We start from the raw sequence: 19,913 nt of genomic DNA, 5'->3' as shown, positions 1-19,913 counted from the left end.
AATGGCGTAGCGTATCTGAAGTGTCTCGGTTGCCTTTTATGGTTCGCTTTGCACGTTCAGCTCGAGAGTCCAGCTTGTATAAAAAAAATGTCGGCATGCAATTCACTTCTTAGTTTCTGAGCGTTTGAAACCAAACTCATAGTCAAGGTCAAGCACCTAGCAACGGGCGGTAAGCAGAGAATTTTGGAGGCAAGGGAAACATACGCGGATAGGAATGCAAATTATATATATTTTAGATCATTGAATCAATTCAAAAGGTTGATTAAAATGAACTAGAATGACATTCTTTTTAAATTATTTGAGAGTTGAAATTAACTAAAATAGCATGCTATCGTAATTAATTAGCTGGCAAAAAATACCCACTTGCATCTTTGTACGCGGAGCACCCACGTCGTGAGCACACTCCAATAGCCCAATAGTTAAGCTCAGAGAGATCTTTGTTTGCTTTATTTGTCTTGTATATTCGTCGGAAGGTACGGTCCCCCGTTTGAATTCAGGCGAGCGTGCACGGCCGGTATACTATACTAGCTAGCCGCAACTGCGTGCAGTTCGAACACATGCATGCCTGCCTGCCTGCCTGCGGGTGGTGCCGTGGGTCGCTTTAGCCTTTGGGCGCCTAGAATCCGCTCGATTTCTTTAGTCCGACACTGTCCAGCCAACGCAATTTACAATCCGACCCGCTTGTACGCATCTGGAGTGACTCAGCGGTGACACTGCTGCTGAAGCTGTCTACGGCCATGCATGGCTCTTGGGTCATTGGTAGGCTCGCAGCAGTTCCGGTCCAGGGCTCATCGTCGTGGGCGGCTTAGCAAGCAGCTGTTGTGTCGTCGTACTGCAGCAGCCTTGCCTCTAGCACGACAAAACTCTGCTGTTTGTTGCCCTCCAAAAAAAAGTACTCTGCTCTTTGCCGGAAAACGAAAAAGAAAACGACTTGCTGGCTAGGGGTGAAAATAAATAAAGTGTCCAAATAAGCAAGGAAATGCGAAGAAATTTTTTAAAAAAACTATATAGTAGAGAAAAGTCGGTACGATGGTTAGACTGGTATGCGTACGTACGCGGCCGGCCGACCGGATGGCCGGGCGGGGCGGTGATCTGCAGGTTTGGGGTTTTGCAGTGCAGGGCTCGCTCCACCGCCGCGGCGGCGTCGTCCCGGAGATGTATCTTTTCCGTGCACGTGAGCCCCAGGTCCACCGCATCCTGTGCGCGTGCCCCCCGACCCCCGTGCGGTGCACGTATAGGCCACACACGTGTGCCGCCGTGTGTCCATCGGCTGGGGACTGGTGAGAGGGCGCTGCCGGCTGCGGCGCCCTCGCTCTCATCTAGCTTTCGCGTGGACGCCCGGGGCCGGCTCACATGGCGAGCATGCCGCGGTGCTTAATTAGTTCAGATTCCAGAAGAGTTTATAAAGGACGCTGCTGCAGCTGCAGCTGCAGGCCCGAGCTTGCCTCAACGTACACTGGGCCATAGCTGCGCCCCCCGTACGTACGCTTTCCCTTTTCTTTGTTGTTTATTACGCGTGGTGGCGGACCTTATCTCGGCCACGTACGTTCCACGCCCGCTTTTACGTACGTGCCTGCCTTCTACAGCATGTGCACGCCCGATCGGTCGACCATCTGCCTGGCGCGAGAGCTGCTGACTGAGCGAGAACACAATCATCGTCAGAGATCGACGACCAACAAGTGAGGATATGCTTACGGCCGAAGCAATTACCTGCATGCCGTAATTTGGATCTGAACGACGATGCTCTTGGAAAGGGGAAGTAGTGATAGCCTGATAGGATTCATTCTTAATCTCTTCGCAGTGTGCCCGTGTTGCTTTCTCTCTGCATGCAAGATTTATGTCCATTGTCTCTACCAGTATGTGTTGCTGCACATTTCGCGTATGTCCGGTTGCTTCAATTCGTGCCGAGAGACGAGGCACACGCTCGCGCAGAAAGCGCTTGTTTACCAGCCCCACAAGCCACAAGTGTGCATGCACACTAGCTTCGGAGCAGCTGCGCCAGACTACTCGTCGTAGGATCCCTACTAGCAGTAGCTCCCTGGCTAGCTGTCCTTTTGGAGCTTGCTGCAATAGGATACTCCATACAGGACGGTCAAGGTTAGCACCGGCGGACAGCAGGAAGATTAGGAAGAAGGCCGCCTGTCCCTATTCTCTAGTTATATGAGCTGATGATGGGCGAGTGGCGACCAGGGCTCCACCTCCCACCACGCGTGGCACACGCAGGCCTGGGCGACCGTCCGGCCTTTCTTTATCCAGAGCTAAGCCATGTTAAGTTAGTACTCGCTGCTAGCTGAGGAACCCGGGAGTACCCTAGAACCACTGGCTGACAAAGTGAGCCCAGCCAGGCCCACCGCCGGTAGCAGATTATTATAGTTATAGGCTACTCTATACCTGAACTCCTTCGTAATCGTACGCACGCAACACTGACCCATGCATACATTCGTTCTGTTGGATTCTGCTACGGTTTTGAGGTCCCTGCCAATTCAATCAAATTTGGTTCGAGCTACCTTTAATTTTGACATGTTTTCTTAGATTCAGCTTCACCTATTTTACGCAAATCGAGATACTGTAGCGTGAATTCGTTTTATAAACCCGTGTTAAAATGAACTAGAAGACGGATGAAGCCAATTTTTTTACTTCACTGGTTTTAACTTTACTAGCGCAGCTATTTTAGATGAAGCCATGCCAAACGGCACCTTAACTGCACACTTCAAAAGGGGACAGACCGTATGGTATGGTGGCCCTTCCGCTGCCCATCCGTACATCCTCCGGCTTTAGCACATTTTAAACTGCATTTTAAATCCTTGCGCTCCTGCAGTCCCGCCTCACTAGCTCCGATCCGTGCCCATACCATACGTGCATGAACTCTCCCATCCCTACCGCGCAGATTAGTTATTGAAGAAGAAGCGGTGTACCGTACCATAGGGCAAGTAAATTTACCACGGATCTCGAGCGCGCCCCAGATCTTGGCAGCTAAAGCCTTTTAATTTGGGTGTTATGTGCTCGATCGGTACAGTGCTTCATGTAATGACCTTTGTGCAGAAGCTTACTCTCCTGCTAGGAGTAGTGTATCTTCAATGAAGTGCTATTAGTAAAAAGTTTCATCAATCTTCAATGAAGTGCTCGGGAAAGTTTAGTGTATGTTTTTTTTTCTTCCTTGGATACTTTCAGCCCTGCATTTATGAGCAAGGAAAAGGTGTTGTTAATCACCGCTTAAAGTCCATAAGGTAAAAAACCGCACTGTAAAAATAGGCACGTGTGTACGGATATCTTGATGCGGCTGATGGCCAAAGGAATTAATCCAGATATTTATGCTGTGTGATTTTTTACATTAAATAAGGGTATGTTTGGAGGAATTAAAGTTGAGTGCTAAATTTTGACATATATTAGCACGTATACACATGCTAAAGTTTTTAAATCTTGGTTGAATTTTAGCCCATCCCATTAGCATTCCCGTTTGGATGAGCTAATGCTAAAATTTTGCACTTTCACCTATTAGCGTACGGATCCAAACATGAGCTAATACCGATCACCATCCGAACTGTAAAATCTCCCTAAAAAGAGCTCTTTGCTCAGATGACTCATCTTGGAGAGCAACACTTGGGCGTCGGTCTTGATAATGAGCGCAAGGAAGTCCCATCTCGGACCACCTCAAGAATTCCCAAATTTGTTTCAGATGAGTACACGCCTACCAACGATTTCAGGATGTTGGCAAATGGACACGACGGATGGCACGCACACTCCTATTTGCTGCACTTGCACCTACATCACGGCACAAGGACACACGCCGGAGTTTGATCATGATTCACCTAATCGAGCCCATCTCAAGTCTCGATGAGCATCAGGGAGAAAAGTCTCCCCCAATCCCTTTTCAAAAAAAAAAAATCTCAATCGAGATGACATGATAGCTACTACTTGTAGGGTTGAAGCTACCACTCCAAAAGTAGATATTTTCACATTTCGCTGCTGTGCGGCTGGCCTGACCGCCTGACCGGGTACAGCAGCTACGGCCAAGCTCGGCGGCATGCGTGGACCGCTCGCTGTGCAGAAGAGAGGCGCTGGGTGTGCGCTGCGCTCTGGTGTCCCGTGAGTACTTTCCGTTACCTCGGGCCGGGCCACGGGCGAATGGGGAGTGAGCCGTAGCGAGTCTGCTGACGCCATTGGGAAAGAGCTGCGCGCAGCCGGGCGGACGCAGAGCTCAGAGCCGATCGAGCGGCGGCGTTCAGGCGTTGGTCCAGAGCCGTGCACGGGCGACCAGAGTGCCCGACACCAACGGCAGGCGGCAGCAGCAGATAGCGTCGGGAGCCGTTCCCTAACAAAAACCGGCGCGCGTGGCAGGTAGCGGCAGCGGCGGTGATAGGCTGGCCTGGCTCGCCCCGCCCCCAAATTGGCGCCGCGGGCAGAGCAACCGGGCACCGGGCGGGGCGAGCGCTCGAAGCTCGAGCCACGACACCACCGCAACGGATTCACCGTTCACGCGCGCAGAGGAGGGGGCGGACGCATCGCGTCGATTGGTGGTGGTCTGCCTGGTGGATTGGGCAGCGCGCGCCGTTCCCGTTGGAGCCTTGCGCTGCGTCCGGCCCGGGGCACGGGCATGGGTCGCGCGCGCCCGTCGCGTGGTCTGCGGGGGCGGTGCTCGTCCTGTTCCGCCCTGCTGCGCTGCCGGCTGCCCGCTCCTGTCCTCGTCTCTCGGGCGGCGCAGCGCACACCGGGATAGCCGCTTCCTGTCCTCCTCGGCCCTCGCCGCAGCAGAGCGGGCCGCTTCTTTTCCTCGTGTTGGGATCGGCGGACACTTGGAACGCTGCGTTTTCCCTTTAGAAAATGGCGGTGAAGCGCAGAATTGGCAATCCAATCCTGTGATGGCTACGAGTATTGCAATCCTGTGCGAAGGGAATTTTGCTAGTACTGTCTGTCTGCGTGAGGGCCGGTTGTCAACGACGCAACGTACTCGCTGAAACCGACCAAAAGGGATGGGGGGCGCGTCAACCTCGTCGACCTACCTGGCCGCGATCGAAACCCGGCGTCGGCGCTGGCCTGATTGGTTCACCACCTACCCGACCAGGGGAGGGGCCGAAGGGGGCAGGCGAAAGTTGCCAATTCGTTTTCTGGAACCGTGACCCGTTCCCACGGTGTAGAGCAAGCAGGAGTGGCACCTCGCCGGCCGCGTTACACTGGCTTGGCATGACCGGAGGAGTAGGTCGGAGTTCCTGCTCGGCGTGTTTACCTTCTAGTAGTTCCTCTCTCGTGCTCGCATCAACTGTCTTGGATCGAGGGTTCGAGGTGATGGTAGTTCGCGGTACAGCGTCCGACGAGGAGAGTGCGCTGCTGCCGAGCCCATGACCTGACCACCTGCATCTGCATCTCCGTTTGGCGATGATCGAATGTCAAAAGCCATGGAGTACCCTGCCCTGCAGCTGCGGCCCGGGCGTCCCCTCCTCCTCCGGACCCCACGCCTGCCGTCCTGTCCAGGAGACCTCCAGACCGCACGGCGGGGGCCCGGCTCACCAAACCCGCCTGACCACGGCTGGAGGAGCTGAGATCGATCTCCGCCGCCGGCCGGCCGGCGCGTACGCTGCGCACGCCCACGGCCCACCGGACTCCACTCCACCACCACGCCACCGGTAGTGAAAGCTGCAGGGCGACGGAACGGAGGGCCGTGCGCGGGCGTAGCCACGTGAGCGCGGCATGATTACCGGCTCATTTCTGGGGTGCCGCAACCACCAACAGCGCCCGTGCCGCCGGTATTATTGCCCGGACACCGGAGGCCACACTGACTCCGTCGCAAGGCTGCAGCGCAGCACAGTCGTCCCTGCAGACGAAGGCAGATGCATGCCCTCCCATCCCCTCCACTTTTTTTCTTTCTTTCTCGCTCTCATCAAGCCGGGCCATCCCAAAAGTTGGGCCTGGGTAGGGCTTAGCGTGACGGTACTGTGGGTCTTGCTTCCTTTCTCACGGCTCGTTCTCAGGCTTCACTTTGCTCCGGCATCCAGATTTGATAGTACCAGTCTGCCCCCGTATGGTGATGCCAGAGGGCTGCAAGCCTGCAAGAACATTGAACGGGATGAAATCTGTAACAAGGTACCACCGGCTCACAGGGCAGTAACACGAGTCAGAACAGACCCACCTGCATCAGGAATTCAGGATGGCCTTTGGTGAAAGCGAGAGGCTAATGGCAACTGCTGTCTTCAGGCTTCATGGCACTTCAGGCCATCCCAGATGCCCAGTTGCATTTCATTCCAGGACCGAGCAGATTCAGTTGCTGTACTAGGTGGCAGTAAAAGTAAAGTGCGCTAGTACTAGTAGTAAAGAGGATGAGGAGCCGAAACGGAAGGCAGCAGCGCGACCGCGTCGAAATCCTCTCCTTTTCCTGCCTTTTCCAACTTTGAACATTGAACTGTACTGTGTACCTTCAGCACTCAGGACGCTGGATTGCCAGTGCCAGCTGCCTGTCATGGAATGGGCGAGCATGATTGGAGTTGGTACGTCGCACAGTGAAAACGCATGGGGTACAGCGTGCGGGAGCAGAGGAAGGCAGAGAAAGCATCCCCGGTGACATTCCTGCCTGGGTTTTACAGCTAAAGGCCTGCGGGTAACCTCACCTACTGCACTGCTTTCTTGAAGTAAACACAGCTTTGGCGTTTTGAACCAACCATCGCGTCATAGCAAAGCTTATAAACACACAGTAAGCTGATGGATTGATTGGATTCGATTCTCTAACGCCGGGAGAAATAGTAGTCGTCAGACGAGTGCGTACGGCTGTGAATCAGGCGACCACACGCCGATGCATTGACTGCCAACGTTTCTGCTGGTGTTGGAGGAGTTTGTGGTTGCCGGAGGAACAGCCGAATGGAGCAGAACAGGCGGTGAAAGTTTTAAGATCTTAACAGGGGGGCAGAAGAGCTGCAAATGAGAAGGGCACAATGAGCAATTTGAGTGCCCAACAAGTACTGCTGCATTGTTTTTTCCTTAACATGAATGCCAACATCAAATCAAAACATCCGAAACCAGCACCAGTTCGACATTCAGAATCACTCCATCCATCAGCTGACACAACTGAACAGCACCACAGTTAACTGCAAACCCAACTTGCATTGATCCATACAACCACTCAACAAGGGAGAAACTTAATCCATATACAGATGAGCTGTGTCTGCAAACATACGGGCTTACGTAGAATTCTCGGGGGTTATCAGTGTACTAGAGGTCGGGATGCAAGTGCGTTGAAATTGGGTCAACCAGTGATTGATCCATACAACCCGTGAAGATTATTTTGAAGTTTTGGGTTACACTGACCCATTATGATTGTTACCCAAATGATCCAATAAGTTACCCAAAATAGCAAAGCTTGATGATTCAAAGCATGCACCAAAGCCTTGCCTGTCGCTGTTACCGGCCAGCCGGTGCCCGTCGAAGCTGCTGGAGGAGGAAGCTGCTGGAGAGGAGTAGAGGGGCCCTTCGTCTTGGAGCTGCACCTCGTCGAGGAACTCTGCTGGTCCACTGCTGGTAGCAACGCCGCGGCCGTCGTCCTCCGGCTACCCGGCGACTCACCAGCAGTAGGAAGAGATGGCAAAGGAGAAGCCGCAGCATCAGCAGCTGGCAAGTAGACTCCTGCTCTCCAAGATGCTCCGCGGCAAGGCAGCGAACCCATAGAAGCTCGCCGCGCTGCAGACCTGCAGTTCTCTGTCTCCTTCAAGATGGTGGCCAGCAACCCCGCTGTTGTGGCACTAACACCCTTGGTATTTTATTCGATGACGCGCCTCAAATTCTTCTTTCATCGGAGGCCATGGAGGAGGACGCCGGGGAGTAGGGACTACAGCTCCACGAAGCGGCGCGCGGGGGTCTCCGCCCAGGACAAAGTGACGCCACGACGGCGGGGAGACAGCGCTTGGAGGGGAACAAGGCAACGAGCGGCGGGGAGACGGCTGCCCGAGGATGGTGAGATGCATGGCAACCGATGCAGCAGTTGGCAGTGCCTGTGCCACCGCTCGAGCTCGGATTGGGTTACCCGATGACCCAAAGTGTTGTACACTACTTTACACTAGAGTTTAGTGGGCCGATCCAATGGATATTTACACTAGAATTTTTATTTCGGGTAGTGGGTCATTGGGTCGACCTAGAGAAATCTGCATCCTGAACTAGAGGAAAAGTGCATTTGAAACAATGGACTGACAGATCAGCAGGCAAATTCTTAATCACTCGGAATACCTTTGGTGGTTTCGAAGGATAATCATCAGGAAAGTCAATGTCGGCGTCAGACTTTACCAGCATATGGGCTGTCAGTCAGATGGACCAAACATCGTTGCCTGCCAATGGAACATGGTTTCACCCGTACGACCTGCCAATTCAGACTTGCATTGCCAAACCAGGTATTATAAGAATCGAAGAAAACTCAGGATACATCCTTGCATTAGGCTGCATCCTTGTGCTAGTTGATTCAACAAGAAACTTAAATTTTTACAAGACAGTCACTAGAGTTTGAACAAAGTGAAACCAAATACCACTGAATAAATAACCCCAAAGGAATGCAGAATTAGGCTTAGTTTCAGTTAAAGGCTGCCAGCAAAATTTCTTCAATTGATTACTTTACGTGGACATGTTAAGACATGTATATGTATGCATGCATCATCCATACGCACTCTGCGCCCTTGATGTTTTTCATGTACAGTACTGCGCATGATGCATCGCCATGCTCAACGGGCAGCAGATATTATTGAATCGTATCTCCAAAAAAAGATTACACATATACTCGTCAAATTCATAATCATGGTTCGTTGCATTGCACATGCCAACCTACATGTATACATATGTATGCATCATCCATACGCACTGTTGCATGAGGCTGTTCACCTTTTTCACCCATTCAGTATACCTGCCTATACTCCCTCCATCAGCTTCCTTCTACAAAGTATATACATTTTCTCCATCTTACTGTTTCACAATCTAAGATGTTCATTTGACTTTATTTCGTGTTCCTAGTCTGCCACTGTGTGCGACATCTTTGTTCCTTCATCGTTTGTAAATTAAGTATCTTAGCGAGTACTGATGCAAACAAGGCAATAAAATCTAAAGCCGTTTATGATGCTGTCCGAAACCGGCACCGGGTGTCTCACAATACTGCTCACGGTACTTGCATGCTAGACATCCATCAGTCGCATGCATCAGTTATTCATCAGACAAATCAGCAAAATGAAGTAAGAAAGAAGGGAACGAAGCTACCAAAAGCTGCTTCTTCTTGTTTTTTTTTTGGCATTGAGAGGACATGCCTCGGAAACAGACCTGCTGTCTTAACCGGACGTTCCCGTACTGGTTTTATTTACTCGATCTAATGAAATCATCGTATCCTAGGACATTTACTAGTGATACCAAGGATGATCTGTGACAAAGACACGCGACAACGCATAGCATCAATTGCCGCTAATCATGATGCTTATGATTTCATATCGGTGGATGGCTGCTGACGGCTCATCTGCCGAGATAGACCAATACTAGTAGACGGTATTTTGAATTTCCCAAGGACAAGATACGCTCGAATATGCATCTAGCTGACCTGTGAGATGAGCAAAAATCTGCAAACGCGAGGAGCACAAGCAGATACTGAAGAACGGGAGTCGGGATAAAAAACGCCATCTTGCTGGCGCAGCAGCCGAGCCACGGAGCTCAAGAGATCCGGGGCAGGGGCAGGATCCGGAGCGCCCTTGCCGCTGCCGGTGGCCGGCTTGCCGCGGCCGCGCGGGTCACCGCCGCTGGCCAACAGGCAACACGCCGGCCGGCCGGCCGCCGTCCAAATCCCACCTGATGACAGGGATATAAGGGCCGCTCACAGGCCGCTGTGAAAATTTTCGTCCACAACTATGGGCCTTTAGTTGCGGCCCCATGTTATCTCTCGCTAGTTACAGACGAGCCCACGTCCGGCCCGCGGAGTAGCTCCATTCCTATTTCCTTGGCCCTCACGAGTTGTTCTCGGATGGCTGCTGCCTGCCATTCGTATTTACGAACGTTGTTTTAACTTTGCATATGCTCTCAAAAGAAAAAAAAAATCTGTTTCATTTTGTTCGGTGATATTTCACATATACATGACACCGTTTTTTAACACGGTCTGGTCAAAGATAAGGCAAAGGAGGAGGCGATGGGACTGGCCGATGCTGAAGCAGAGGAGGTAGGCCGATTGTCCAAGATGGCGCCGCAGCTGATGGAGCGGAATCGATGTTGATGGTCCACATCATCAAGTTATTGTGTGGATTCCGAGTCTCGCGGTAGTTATTTATTTTAGAAAGATTGTTTTCTTTTTATCAAGTCACGTTGTGTCGTGATCTACTAGGCTATAAATATTGGTCTACGAACTTGTAATTAGAATAATTATCAATACAACAATTTTTTTTATTGTCGGCGACTTCGCCAAACCTAGTTTCGTAGTTTTCTCTTTTGGACGAGTTCCTCCAGTACCAGGGCTGCATCGCTTCGATCTCCATTTTGCTGGTAAGTTCCGTGTTTATCGAGCAAATTAGATCTTTAATTGACAGCACATCATTTCCTTCTCGATCTATTTACTCACCGGTTATCGATATTTGCTATACTTTGCAAGGTTGATTCGTATAATCTTGTGTAATTTATTTTTTATCATAAATTATCCAGCTTAGATCTTAAACTTTCTATCGGTTGCAGTTATATTTTATTGTTTTAAGGTACTATATAGAATATAGCAGATTAGATCTGAATCTAAGTATTGTTGGTGAAGTAGTATTGAGTAATCAGTATTGCCTCGAAAAAATTCAGCTGCTTCTTAGCCAATTTTTTATTATATCTCTATCAAGCTTTCGGAAATCCAGCCGATACGTTCTAATATTTGACGATTGCCTTATTTCTTTATCAATTATATATCAACGTGAAGCTAATTTGAGTTTACGTTGGAGTAAAGTAAATCTTCCGGATCCTCGTGTGTGGCCACGTATGAAGCTGATCGCCTTTTTTTCGTCAACACAATGTTGTCTGCCACGCAGTAAAACATGGAATTCCCGTGTCGCCCTGGCCCCCAACACATGGTGAAGGGAAGAACCCAAACACATGGAACTTGACGCATGGCAATTGGCAACATAATCCAACGAAAAACAGTTCCAAACACCAGTTTCTGAACATTCAGAATTACTGATTCGGAGTGACGCAATACAACATTCGGCACCATACCAGCGCACTGCACTGCAAACCCAACTTGATCCATCATACAGCACACGATCGAACGCAAAGGAGATACGTCCAGGTCCAGCGACACGATACAACGGAGCCGCGCCGGCTCCGGTGACCCGGTCCTCTACATGGCGTACCTCTGGGTCCAGGTCCTCGCGGTGTTCTCGTACTTGTGCCGGTCCGTCTTGTACATGTGCGCGATCTCGGGGACCAGAGGGTCGTCGGGGTTTGGATCGGTCAGCAGGGAGCAAATGGACAGCAACACCTGGAACCCAACACAAGGCGGGTCTTTGTTTGTAGGAAGCTCAAGAAATGGAAAGAGATTGATTGATTGCTGTACATACGAGTGTCACCAACCTTGGATATAGTGAGCGCGGGGCTCCACTGGTCCTTGAGGATGTCAAGGCAGATGCTTCCATTGCTGTTAATGTTTGGATGGAACACCTTGGTGCGAAACGCCACCTGCATATTGCATAGCATAGATCAAGGTCGCATGCTTTGTAACCGTGAACTTTGGATTTTAAGGATGCATGGATATTCGGCGTGGTACATGAATTCTTGGACTTGGAAATTTTCAAGCTTGCACATGAGTGGTCAGAACCACAAATTTGATCGAGGACTTATTCCTTCACAATAACTGGAGGGATGGGATAGTTTAGATTAGAAAGGGCACATGGCAACTGCACAAGTATTCCTGGTCCATGGCCCAAATCCAGAAAAATGAAAGCAGCACACTGAATGAAATTCCAAAACTACAAAAACAACTCTGAACTATCATTCATGGTGCAGTTGTACTTGCACGAAATTATCACAACTTGATAGTTGATGTATAAGAATCTAACCAAACCTTAGCTTATGATACTTACAAAAATCAGCTCATATCCCATTGTGCCCCCTATACTTACCACGGCAAATTAGTTTACATGGAATGGCTTTGATCCTTAGAGTTCTTCTTCCTAAACAATACAGTGTTTCCGCAAATGTGCTTAGTGGCATGGCATCTCAACAATAAACTCCCAGCCTCTTCAAAAGTTTCTTCAGGAAAAAAAAGAAACGTGTACATTGACCCTAGATTTCAAGTGCGTATATGAACCAGAGTCATGCTCCTAGTAGGATGTGAACTGAGCTTATGCATACCTTACTTTTACAATAAAAAAACAAGTGCAGAAATAATAACCATAAAAAATGCACAGAAACAAAGATTAATACATTGTTGCTCATATACTTAATCAGTTACCGTACCTTTGGTGGTTTGAAAGGATAATCAGGAGGGAAATGGATTGTAACTAGGAAAACTCCACCAGAATATGGGCTATCAGATGGACCCATTATTGTTGCCTGCCAGTGGAACATATCCTCACCCACAGGACCTGTCAAATATGATTTTGTCGTCACCAACAAGGTATTTAATGTGACTTTTGAGTGAAAAGAATTCTACATTATGCATTGCATTGTTTCGTCTTACCTGATGGGCATATATATTGTTTAGATCAACAGATTTGACAGGAAATAGAACTTACTAGAGAACTAAAAGAGCTTCAAACAAAGGTAAAACCAAATGTTACGAAGAAAGCTGGAAAAAAAATATTTGTGTTACCAGGCCTTAGTTTTAGTTCAGAGTCTACTCTTCGCAAGAAAGCAATTGCAAGGACAGTTTCCTCCTCTACTGAAGTTTGACAGCTTATTACTTCACATGAACGCTTAATGAGGTGTATACATATCATCATATTTCTATTGTGATCCATACGCACTCTAAAACCATAAATTATTTTCACGTACAGTGGTGTCATGGTGCATCATTAGCATCACCAAGCTCAATAGTACAATCAAAAGAAAATGGCACAACATAATGAACAAATTGGCATGTGGTACTTCTGGTTATATTGCCATCCTGATTTGCACATGCCAACCAACTAGTGTAACCGAGAGATCAAGTTATCAACTGAAATAATTGTACATTACATCATTTGAAAATAAACTAGAGGATGTCCCCTGATCCTTTGAGCAGATCAGAAGAATTTAGGTTCCACAAAATGATGTACTGCTGCTTTATACCCCTTTCCCCCCTAAAACAGGATTATACTAATGACTGTCAAGTTACCGATATTAAACAGCATGGGTGTAGCCAGTCAACATACTTATCCAATTCCTTAAACTTAGGACCATTTGGTGCCTAATAAGCATGGAACCAACTCATTTCCATGTGACCAAAAGAGTGACTACTTATCATGTTAGTTTTGTCAGAAATCTATTTTTGCAGTTCTACAAAAGGAGGCAAGCTTGTGAGCAAGAAGCTGTTAAGAAGCATGTGCGAAAAATCTGACACCTACACAAGTGTATGGCTAAAAATGCAAAATCCACAGATGAGGAAGCGAGAAAGAAAGCAGTAGGACCTGCACTGCACGAGGTGGGAGGGTCCTTCTGCAGATCCTTGAGCTCCTTCTGAATCCTCTTCGACGCCATCTCCCCTTTCCTTGCCCTCCTATTTCCAGCAAGCAAGATCAAAGAAATCACTCCTACCAATCAGTTGCCATCAAAAGCTAGCCTTACAGCATACCAGAGATGACCCACGAATTGAGGGGGGGAAGAAGAAAGGAAAAGAAACAAACCTGCCTAGCTGAAGAACTGCTGTTTCTCCTTTGCTTCTGCCTCTCTTCCTCCTCTCCTCTCTTCTCAAGGATCAACCAATAATGGAGTTTGGAGCTGGGGGAAGGAACCAGGACGAAGGGTATTTATGTAAATGAGCGTCCTCAGAACGCTACTGGTTTGCGTGCTGGCTTTGTTTATTCAGCTTCATCGAACCATCATCGCTCCTTTCCTGGGGCCTTCCCTTACTTTAGTGGCGAATGGCGATGCGATGCCCATGGCTGGCTGATCAGTGAAAGCTGCCGGCATCAAATCAAATGCCAATTGCCATCCACTAACCCCCGTTCATATCATGTCAGCGGATGGCTGCAGGCTGCTGCTCATGATCGGAGCATTATATATATATATTTTTTCTTTTTCTGAACAACGATAAATTAATAAATAAATCGACGGATGGATGGGAATGCAAGATGCTGCTGTACCCACAGATTCCACTGATTGGGACAGCCTGCAGCTGATTGATTCCGCGTGGTCTACCTGTCAGTGTCCGGACGGCGGAATCCAATTCTTGCGTGAGAAAACGCTCGAGCGGATGTGGTCATGTGGATCCCAGTTTCTGCCTGGACGGCTGGTGGTGGTTTCTTTACCTGTGAACTGGGTGGTCAACAGCTGTTCTAGGTTTATCACAAACAAATAATAAAAAAAACAGCTCAGTTCTAGGAAGCTTCTCGAGTTCCGGTGCCTACCAGCGTTTTCAGATGAAGGCCAGCTCCACTATACCTGATCATGGGCCACCCGGCCCGACCAACCCAATCCAACCCGCCCGCAAAGCCCGATCCGACCCGCCCGATCATTTTATTGGGCGGGCTCGGGAAGAAAAAGAAAAAATCAACCCAGGCTACTATCCTAATGGTCCAGCAACCCAACGGCCCAGCCCAACAGTGAATTAGTTCATTTACTCATCAATGGCTGTGGGGGAGGCCACCCACGACCTTATCCTCTTGCTCCCTGACGAGCAGCACAACAGCAGGCTCCCAGATTCCCAGTCGGCCAAGTCCCAGCGATTGGACGGCGACGCCTGCACCTGCAGATCCTTGCCGTTGGCGAGCGGAGGCGAGCGCTTCTTGGCGGTGGCTTCGGAGTTGGGGCACGGGTCGTCCTCGCGCTCGCTACCATCAGGTTAGCCGAGGCATGGGGGCGCAACTGCAGCAAAAGGCGCTGACGGCGACCGCGCGAAGCAGAGAAAGCAGTCGGCTGCGGCAGCGCGCTGGTGTGGTGTAGGTGAATAGGTGATTGCGGACCTGCGGGGAGGGCAAGACGATGTCGGCGGCGCAGGGAGACGGACTGCGGAGTCTCGGGCTATCGGGCCGACCCGTGGGCCGTCGGGCTGTCCTCGGGTCGGGCACGGGCCACAATTTTCAGCCCGACACGTAAGTCGGGTCGGGCGCGGGCCAGGGAAAAAACGTCGGGTTTTTTCTGGCCTGGCCCGAACCCGACCCGACCCGACCCGTTGTTTGATCAGGTCCGGCTCCACAGCATCAGCACAAGAGCCATGAGCAATTCAACTATTTCTTATCAGACACTCGGCAAACGTTTAATATGGATTTGTCAAATTTTACTACAGCAAACCAGGAAAGGATGTATTAGGGGAGCTTAGCAATCGCAGCGCTGAAAAACATGCAGAAAAAAAAAGACCGGTACTCGATAAGGGTGTGATTTTTCAGGTCATGTTCAAAGACACTGACTGATCGATCAGATTATTGGTCTGCCAGTTTGAGGATCGCAAAGAAATTTACACAGAAAATTTCACGCCTTCATCATCGGCCGAAGTGCCTTTGAAGATAGCTGCTTTGCCTTTCTGTTCCAACTGCCGCAGAGCCCGCATGAGGACACCACGATCGATTCCCTCAAGTTCTGTAACAGAGTCCACAAATCAAAACAAACTGAATAAGGCAAAGGCAGTTTTGGCAGGGTAAAAGCAATTGGATTATGAGACATGCTTTATTCCTGATGAAGTACCACCAACATTTTGAGTATAAATAAAGCAAAATATCTAGCCACAGTAGTGCTTTTACTGCAGGCCGCTGTGAAGCGAGTCATGTATATGTTCTTAAGTGACAGAACTAGGCAAATCTGATCTAATCACCTCAAAATTTTTCAAACTCACCAGTTCCACGAGTATCGATTCCAGAGCGTATTTCTTCGATGGTCATTACTTCCAATCCATTATCCTTTACCTACAAGCACAAGGCAAAGAGAAATATCATGCTGCAATGAATATCCCTATGTCATAAATAGATAGGCAGATAGCTCCTTAAGAAATAAGTTGAATAGCAAAAAGAAGTCTTACAAAATTTAATATCAAATTGGCCCAATCCTGTATTCTTAGCCAAAGAATGAGGCATTTCTTGTGACCTTTGTCCATCCACTCCGCACGACCTGCAGTTTCAGCACAAATTTAAACTGATGCTGATTGTCAAACAAAAATGACAGCACACTGCACAAATTTACCATAAGCTACAACAGTAACTAAAAGTAGTATTGATTGTTATAGAATGACCTTCACTAACGAGAGCTGCAAGGAACACTTCCTTTGCTTCATGGCTAAGAGATCCTGCATTACAAAATGCCTGTAAATGCAGTGCAATGACTAAACAAGTGTGCAAAAATATAGTAACTCTACAATGGTGGATCATTTTATGTGTATAGACCAGTATGGTATGTGCAAAATGATTCATAACAGGTATTCCATGTAAATTATCATTATGCCAGATTGCTAGGCACAGATTTACAGTGAACCAGCAAATACTCTGATAAAATATGCTTTCTCTAAAATTGCAGGAAACACTATGTCAAAACTAGGATTAGTATGAATGTATATTACTCTCGATCTTTGGATTGGAGAACAAGGGGAAATCTTCTTCCAGGGATATTGTATGTATTTTTTGACTTCTACAGTAATCAAGTATCAGATCTTTCCATAACTGGACTTGCTTTTCCCGCGTTTCACGCACAGGCTGCAAACTGAGGGAAATATATTAGGTCAGAATAGCACTATAGTTCTCAGTTCTGGTATTGAGATTCTGGTGGAAAACAAGTTCAAATGTAGTTTTCCTTAGCGAGATATGAAGAGAATGAAAATGCAATTTTAATAATGAACAAAGCGAGGAAATGCTATAATGCATCGTTGGAGCTCGAAGAGGCTGTTGAAATATGCAAGTATCTCAGGCAATCGAAAATGTAATTGCAGGCCATTAAGCGCTGTGAATACTATCCAGAAACCATAATGCCAAACTAGCAATTCATCTATATGAATTGGATAGATGGTGAATTTCCTAAACTGAAAACTCCACAGAGACAGAAAAAGAGCACCATCTAGTTGTTCCATTCAATAAACAAGCATAGTACTTGGACACTAGGAGCACAAACTTTTATTGAACTCCTCGCCCAGAAAACTCTCCAATTACGACTACAGCCATCACCATTCACCAATTCAGTCATATGTTCCTCCTGCAGTCTGCAAGTTTGAAGACAACAGGAACATTTGTGGCAATTCTTGCTGACAGCACGCACAGGAAAGGCCTGGTGTTTGTATTTCACAAGAGAGTTTGGAAGAGAGTAAAAGGGGGGGGGAGAGAGAGAGGAAGAGAGAGAGGAGGGATTACGTGAAATAAGGCGGGTAGTTGAAGAAGGGAGGCAGCCTGAAATCCCCCAGCCTCTGCATCTCCGCTCCTTCGCTCGCTCAAAGACCAGGTGCTGCAGCAGGGGCGGACCCAGCATAGGACATGGGTGTACGCATGTACACCCGATAATTCTTGCAAACGAAATCGAAGTTAGTAGGTAATATATTGTAGCTGGATTCAGATCCGAATACAAATAGTTTTGTTAGGGTTCGGAGTGCACCGTCTCGCACAGCAGAAGGAAAGAGAAAGGGCGGGCATACCTGGAGGATGCGATCGTCGCCGGCAAAGGGCTGGGCGAAGACAGGACAAATGGCGCCGCCGCTCGCCCAGTCGTCGCCGCCGGGGAAGGAAGAGCAAGAGAGGAGAAAGTCCCAGAAAGGTTTAAGAAACACTGGGAGGAGATGAAGCTGACTACCTGAGGCGCTGAGCGGCTGAGCCCTGAGCCGGAGAGCTGTCAATGAGCCAAGCTCGAGCGAGCCTGCCACCTAAACCTGGAGGATCCCGAGCCGAGGTCGATACGAGCGTGGTGTTCCTGTCATATTGAATATTTAGATATTAATTAAAAATATTAAATATATGCTAATTTATAAGATAAATCTATTAAACCTAATTAGTTCATAATAATTTTATACTATAGTAAATATGTGCTTACAATGGATTAATTAGATTTAATGGATTTGTCTCATGAATTAGTCTCCATAATAATTTTATGCTATAGTAAACATGTGATTATGATGGATTGATTAGATTTAATAGATTTGTCTCGTGAATTAATCTTCATTTATATAATTGATTTTGTAGTTAGCTCATATTTAGTCCCTCTAATTGGCATCTAAAGGCTTGATGTGACGCGGAATAAAATTTAATCCGTGAATCCAAACACCCCTAACTCTTATAAGATCCTAACATAATGACTTCACGGCAGCAGTTTTGAGACGCATGTACTCTCAGTAGAAATGTTATGGGCATTAAATGCTATACCACATCAGCAAATTTGCTGATATAGTAGAGTCATTACAAAAAGAGAAGGAAAGTTTCAAGGATGTGACAGGAGTTTCATACATGTAACACTTATTCGGTTCGGTTACCAAGTTAATAGTCTTCACAACAGTGCAACGAAACTATGCATTAAATTTAACCTAAAAGATACATTTAATTCGATAGATAAATGGAAAGAGAAGTATATCCAGATATTTAGCTTTATTCCCTCTATTTTATTTTGATAGTCTCATTTTCAAAATTAAATTATTCTCTTTTAATAGTCCTATATGAGTTGACATCTTAGGAATAATATGGATGGTCGTTTGATTCCTGTGCAGAATGATTTGTCTTGAAAAATGATTAGATTAGCGTACATATATGATAATATTAAATTACTGAGATGATAAGCAAGGTTTTTCTTCTTGATCATTGTACCAAAATAAAATAGAACTATCAAAAAATAGAGGGGTATTATTTTGTATGTATTTTGCTTGTGCAACATAATAGCTCGTTAGCTACTAAAGGCTCCAACCTCCAGCTATATTATTTAATTTTTGATGGTTGGAAATTTAATTAATAGAGATAGCAGGCTGCATGCACATATCACGTAAAATTGAAATACTCTAACTTCATCCAATACCTCAATCTCGGATCATTGGAGCTCGCGAGCTCCAGGTCAGGTCCAAGCTTGACTTAATTCCAGTATAGCTTAGCTTGAATTGAGTTTTAACGAGTTAAAATATAAATAACTAATGAGTTTTGAGCTTTTCTGTTAACCCTGCTTAGGGATAAGATGAATTGGGAATGCTCAGCAGGTCAGCAGGTCATCAGATCATGATGTTAGGATGAGCACGCATGCAAATATGGTGGGCACGCTCGTCGCTGCTAAAGTTAAGGTTGCAGCAGCCAGCATCGTGAAGGATGGTAGGAAGATTTTTTGAGGAAGGGGGATGGATGGCATGTATGAAAGTGTTAAGAAGTGCTAGAGGTCAAAACTTTATTTGAAAGAATTTTGAACAAAATGTTGTCATGTGAAATTTAATTATATCGTGATGATATTTAAACCGATAAAGTTAATAAATGCTTCACAATATCACCCGTAGTAATGCACTGATATATTTGCTAGGATTATAATAAATTGTTCCAGCTAAAATATCTTATTATACCTAAGTATTAGAAAATATGTCCCGCGACACTTCAAATTATATAGTGGAGCAAAATATTATATTAATAGATATTTTATGTGCTAGCTATGTAACAATTAACGTAATCTATAAATAAAGTACTAGAAGACCATGCACAAGATAGGTGACTCTTGAGAAACTATTGCATAAAGAGGAATGGAATGTATGTTTAAGTAATAATTTTTAGCTGGTAAAATAATATATATTTCAAACTAGCCATAATGACTTTTATTTAGAATATGGTTAAGTATTAAAAAAGCATTTTTACAGATCGTGTACACCCAATTTTTAAAGTGTA

At 47.0% G+C, this 19,913-nt stretch overlaps 2 protein-coding genes across 3 annotated transcripts; both read right to left on the bottom strand.

Moving 5' to 3' along the window:
* Positions 1–11,068: 11,068 nt before the first annotated feature.
* On the bottom strand, positions 11,069–14,068 carry LOC112893175 (ubiquitin-conjugating enzyme E2 5A). The gene is made up of 5 exons (XM_025960371.1): positions 13,791–14,068; positions 13,575–13,663; positions 12,424–12,551; positions 11,539–11,643; positions 11,069–11,446 (listed from the first exon to the last, which is right to left on the bottom strand). Exons 2-5 carry the CDS (start codon positions 13,642–13,644, stop codon positions 11,306–11,308), a joined length of 444 nt encoding a protein of 147 aa, XP_025816156.1. The 5' UTR covers positions 13,645–13,663; positions 13,791–14,068; the 3' UTR covers positions 11,069–11,305.
* A 1,377-nt stretch (positions 14,069–15,445) lies between these two features.
* Positions 15,446–17,952, bottom strand: LOC112893174 (vacuolar protein sorting-associated protein 25). Of its 2 annotated transcripts, none has more exons than XM_025960370.1 (7): positions 17,942–17,952; positions 17,433–17,581; positions 16,652–16,791; positions 16,328–16,381; positions 16,118–16,206; positions 15,935–16,004; positions 15,446–15,681 (listed from the first exon to the last, which is right to left on the bottom strand). In XM_025960370.1, the coding sequence occupies exons 2-7, from the start codon at positions 17,489–17,491 to the stop codon at positions 15,560–15,562; spliced, it is 534 nt and encodes a 177-aa protein (XP_025816155.1). In that variant the 5' UTR covers positions 17,492–17,581; positions 17,942–17,952; the 3' UTR covers positions 15,446–15,559. The 2 variants fall into 2 exon arrangements, with proteins under 2 accessions (XP_025816155.1, XP_025816154.1); XM_025960369.1 differs by lacking the exon at positions 17,942–17,952 and adding an exon at positions 17,711–17,882.
* Between the last annotated feature and the right edge of the window lie 1,961 nt (positions 17,953–19,913).

Source organism: Panicum hallii, chromosome 5, assembly GCF_002211085.1.
Source record: "Panicum hallii strain FIL2 chromosome 5, PHallii_v3.1, whole genome shotgun sequence".
Taxonomy (NCBI): Eukaryota; Viridiplantae; Streptophyta; class Magnoliopsida; order Poales; family Poaceae; genus Panicum; species Panicum hallii.
Note: the sequence above shows the minus strand (reverse complement) of the source record. Positions and strands in the feature narration are given on the sequence as shown.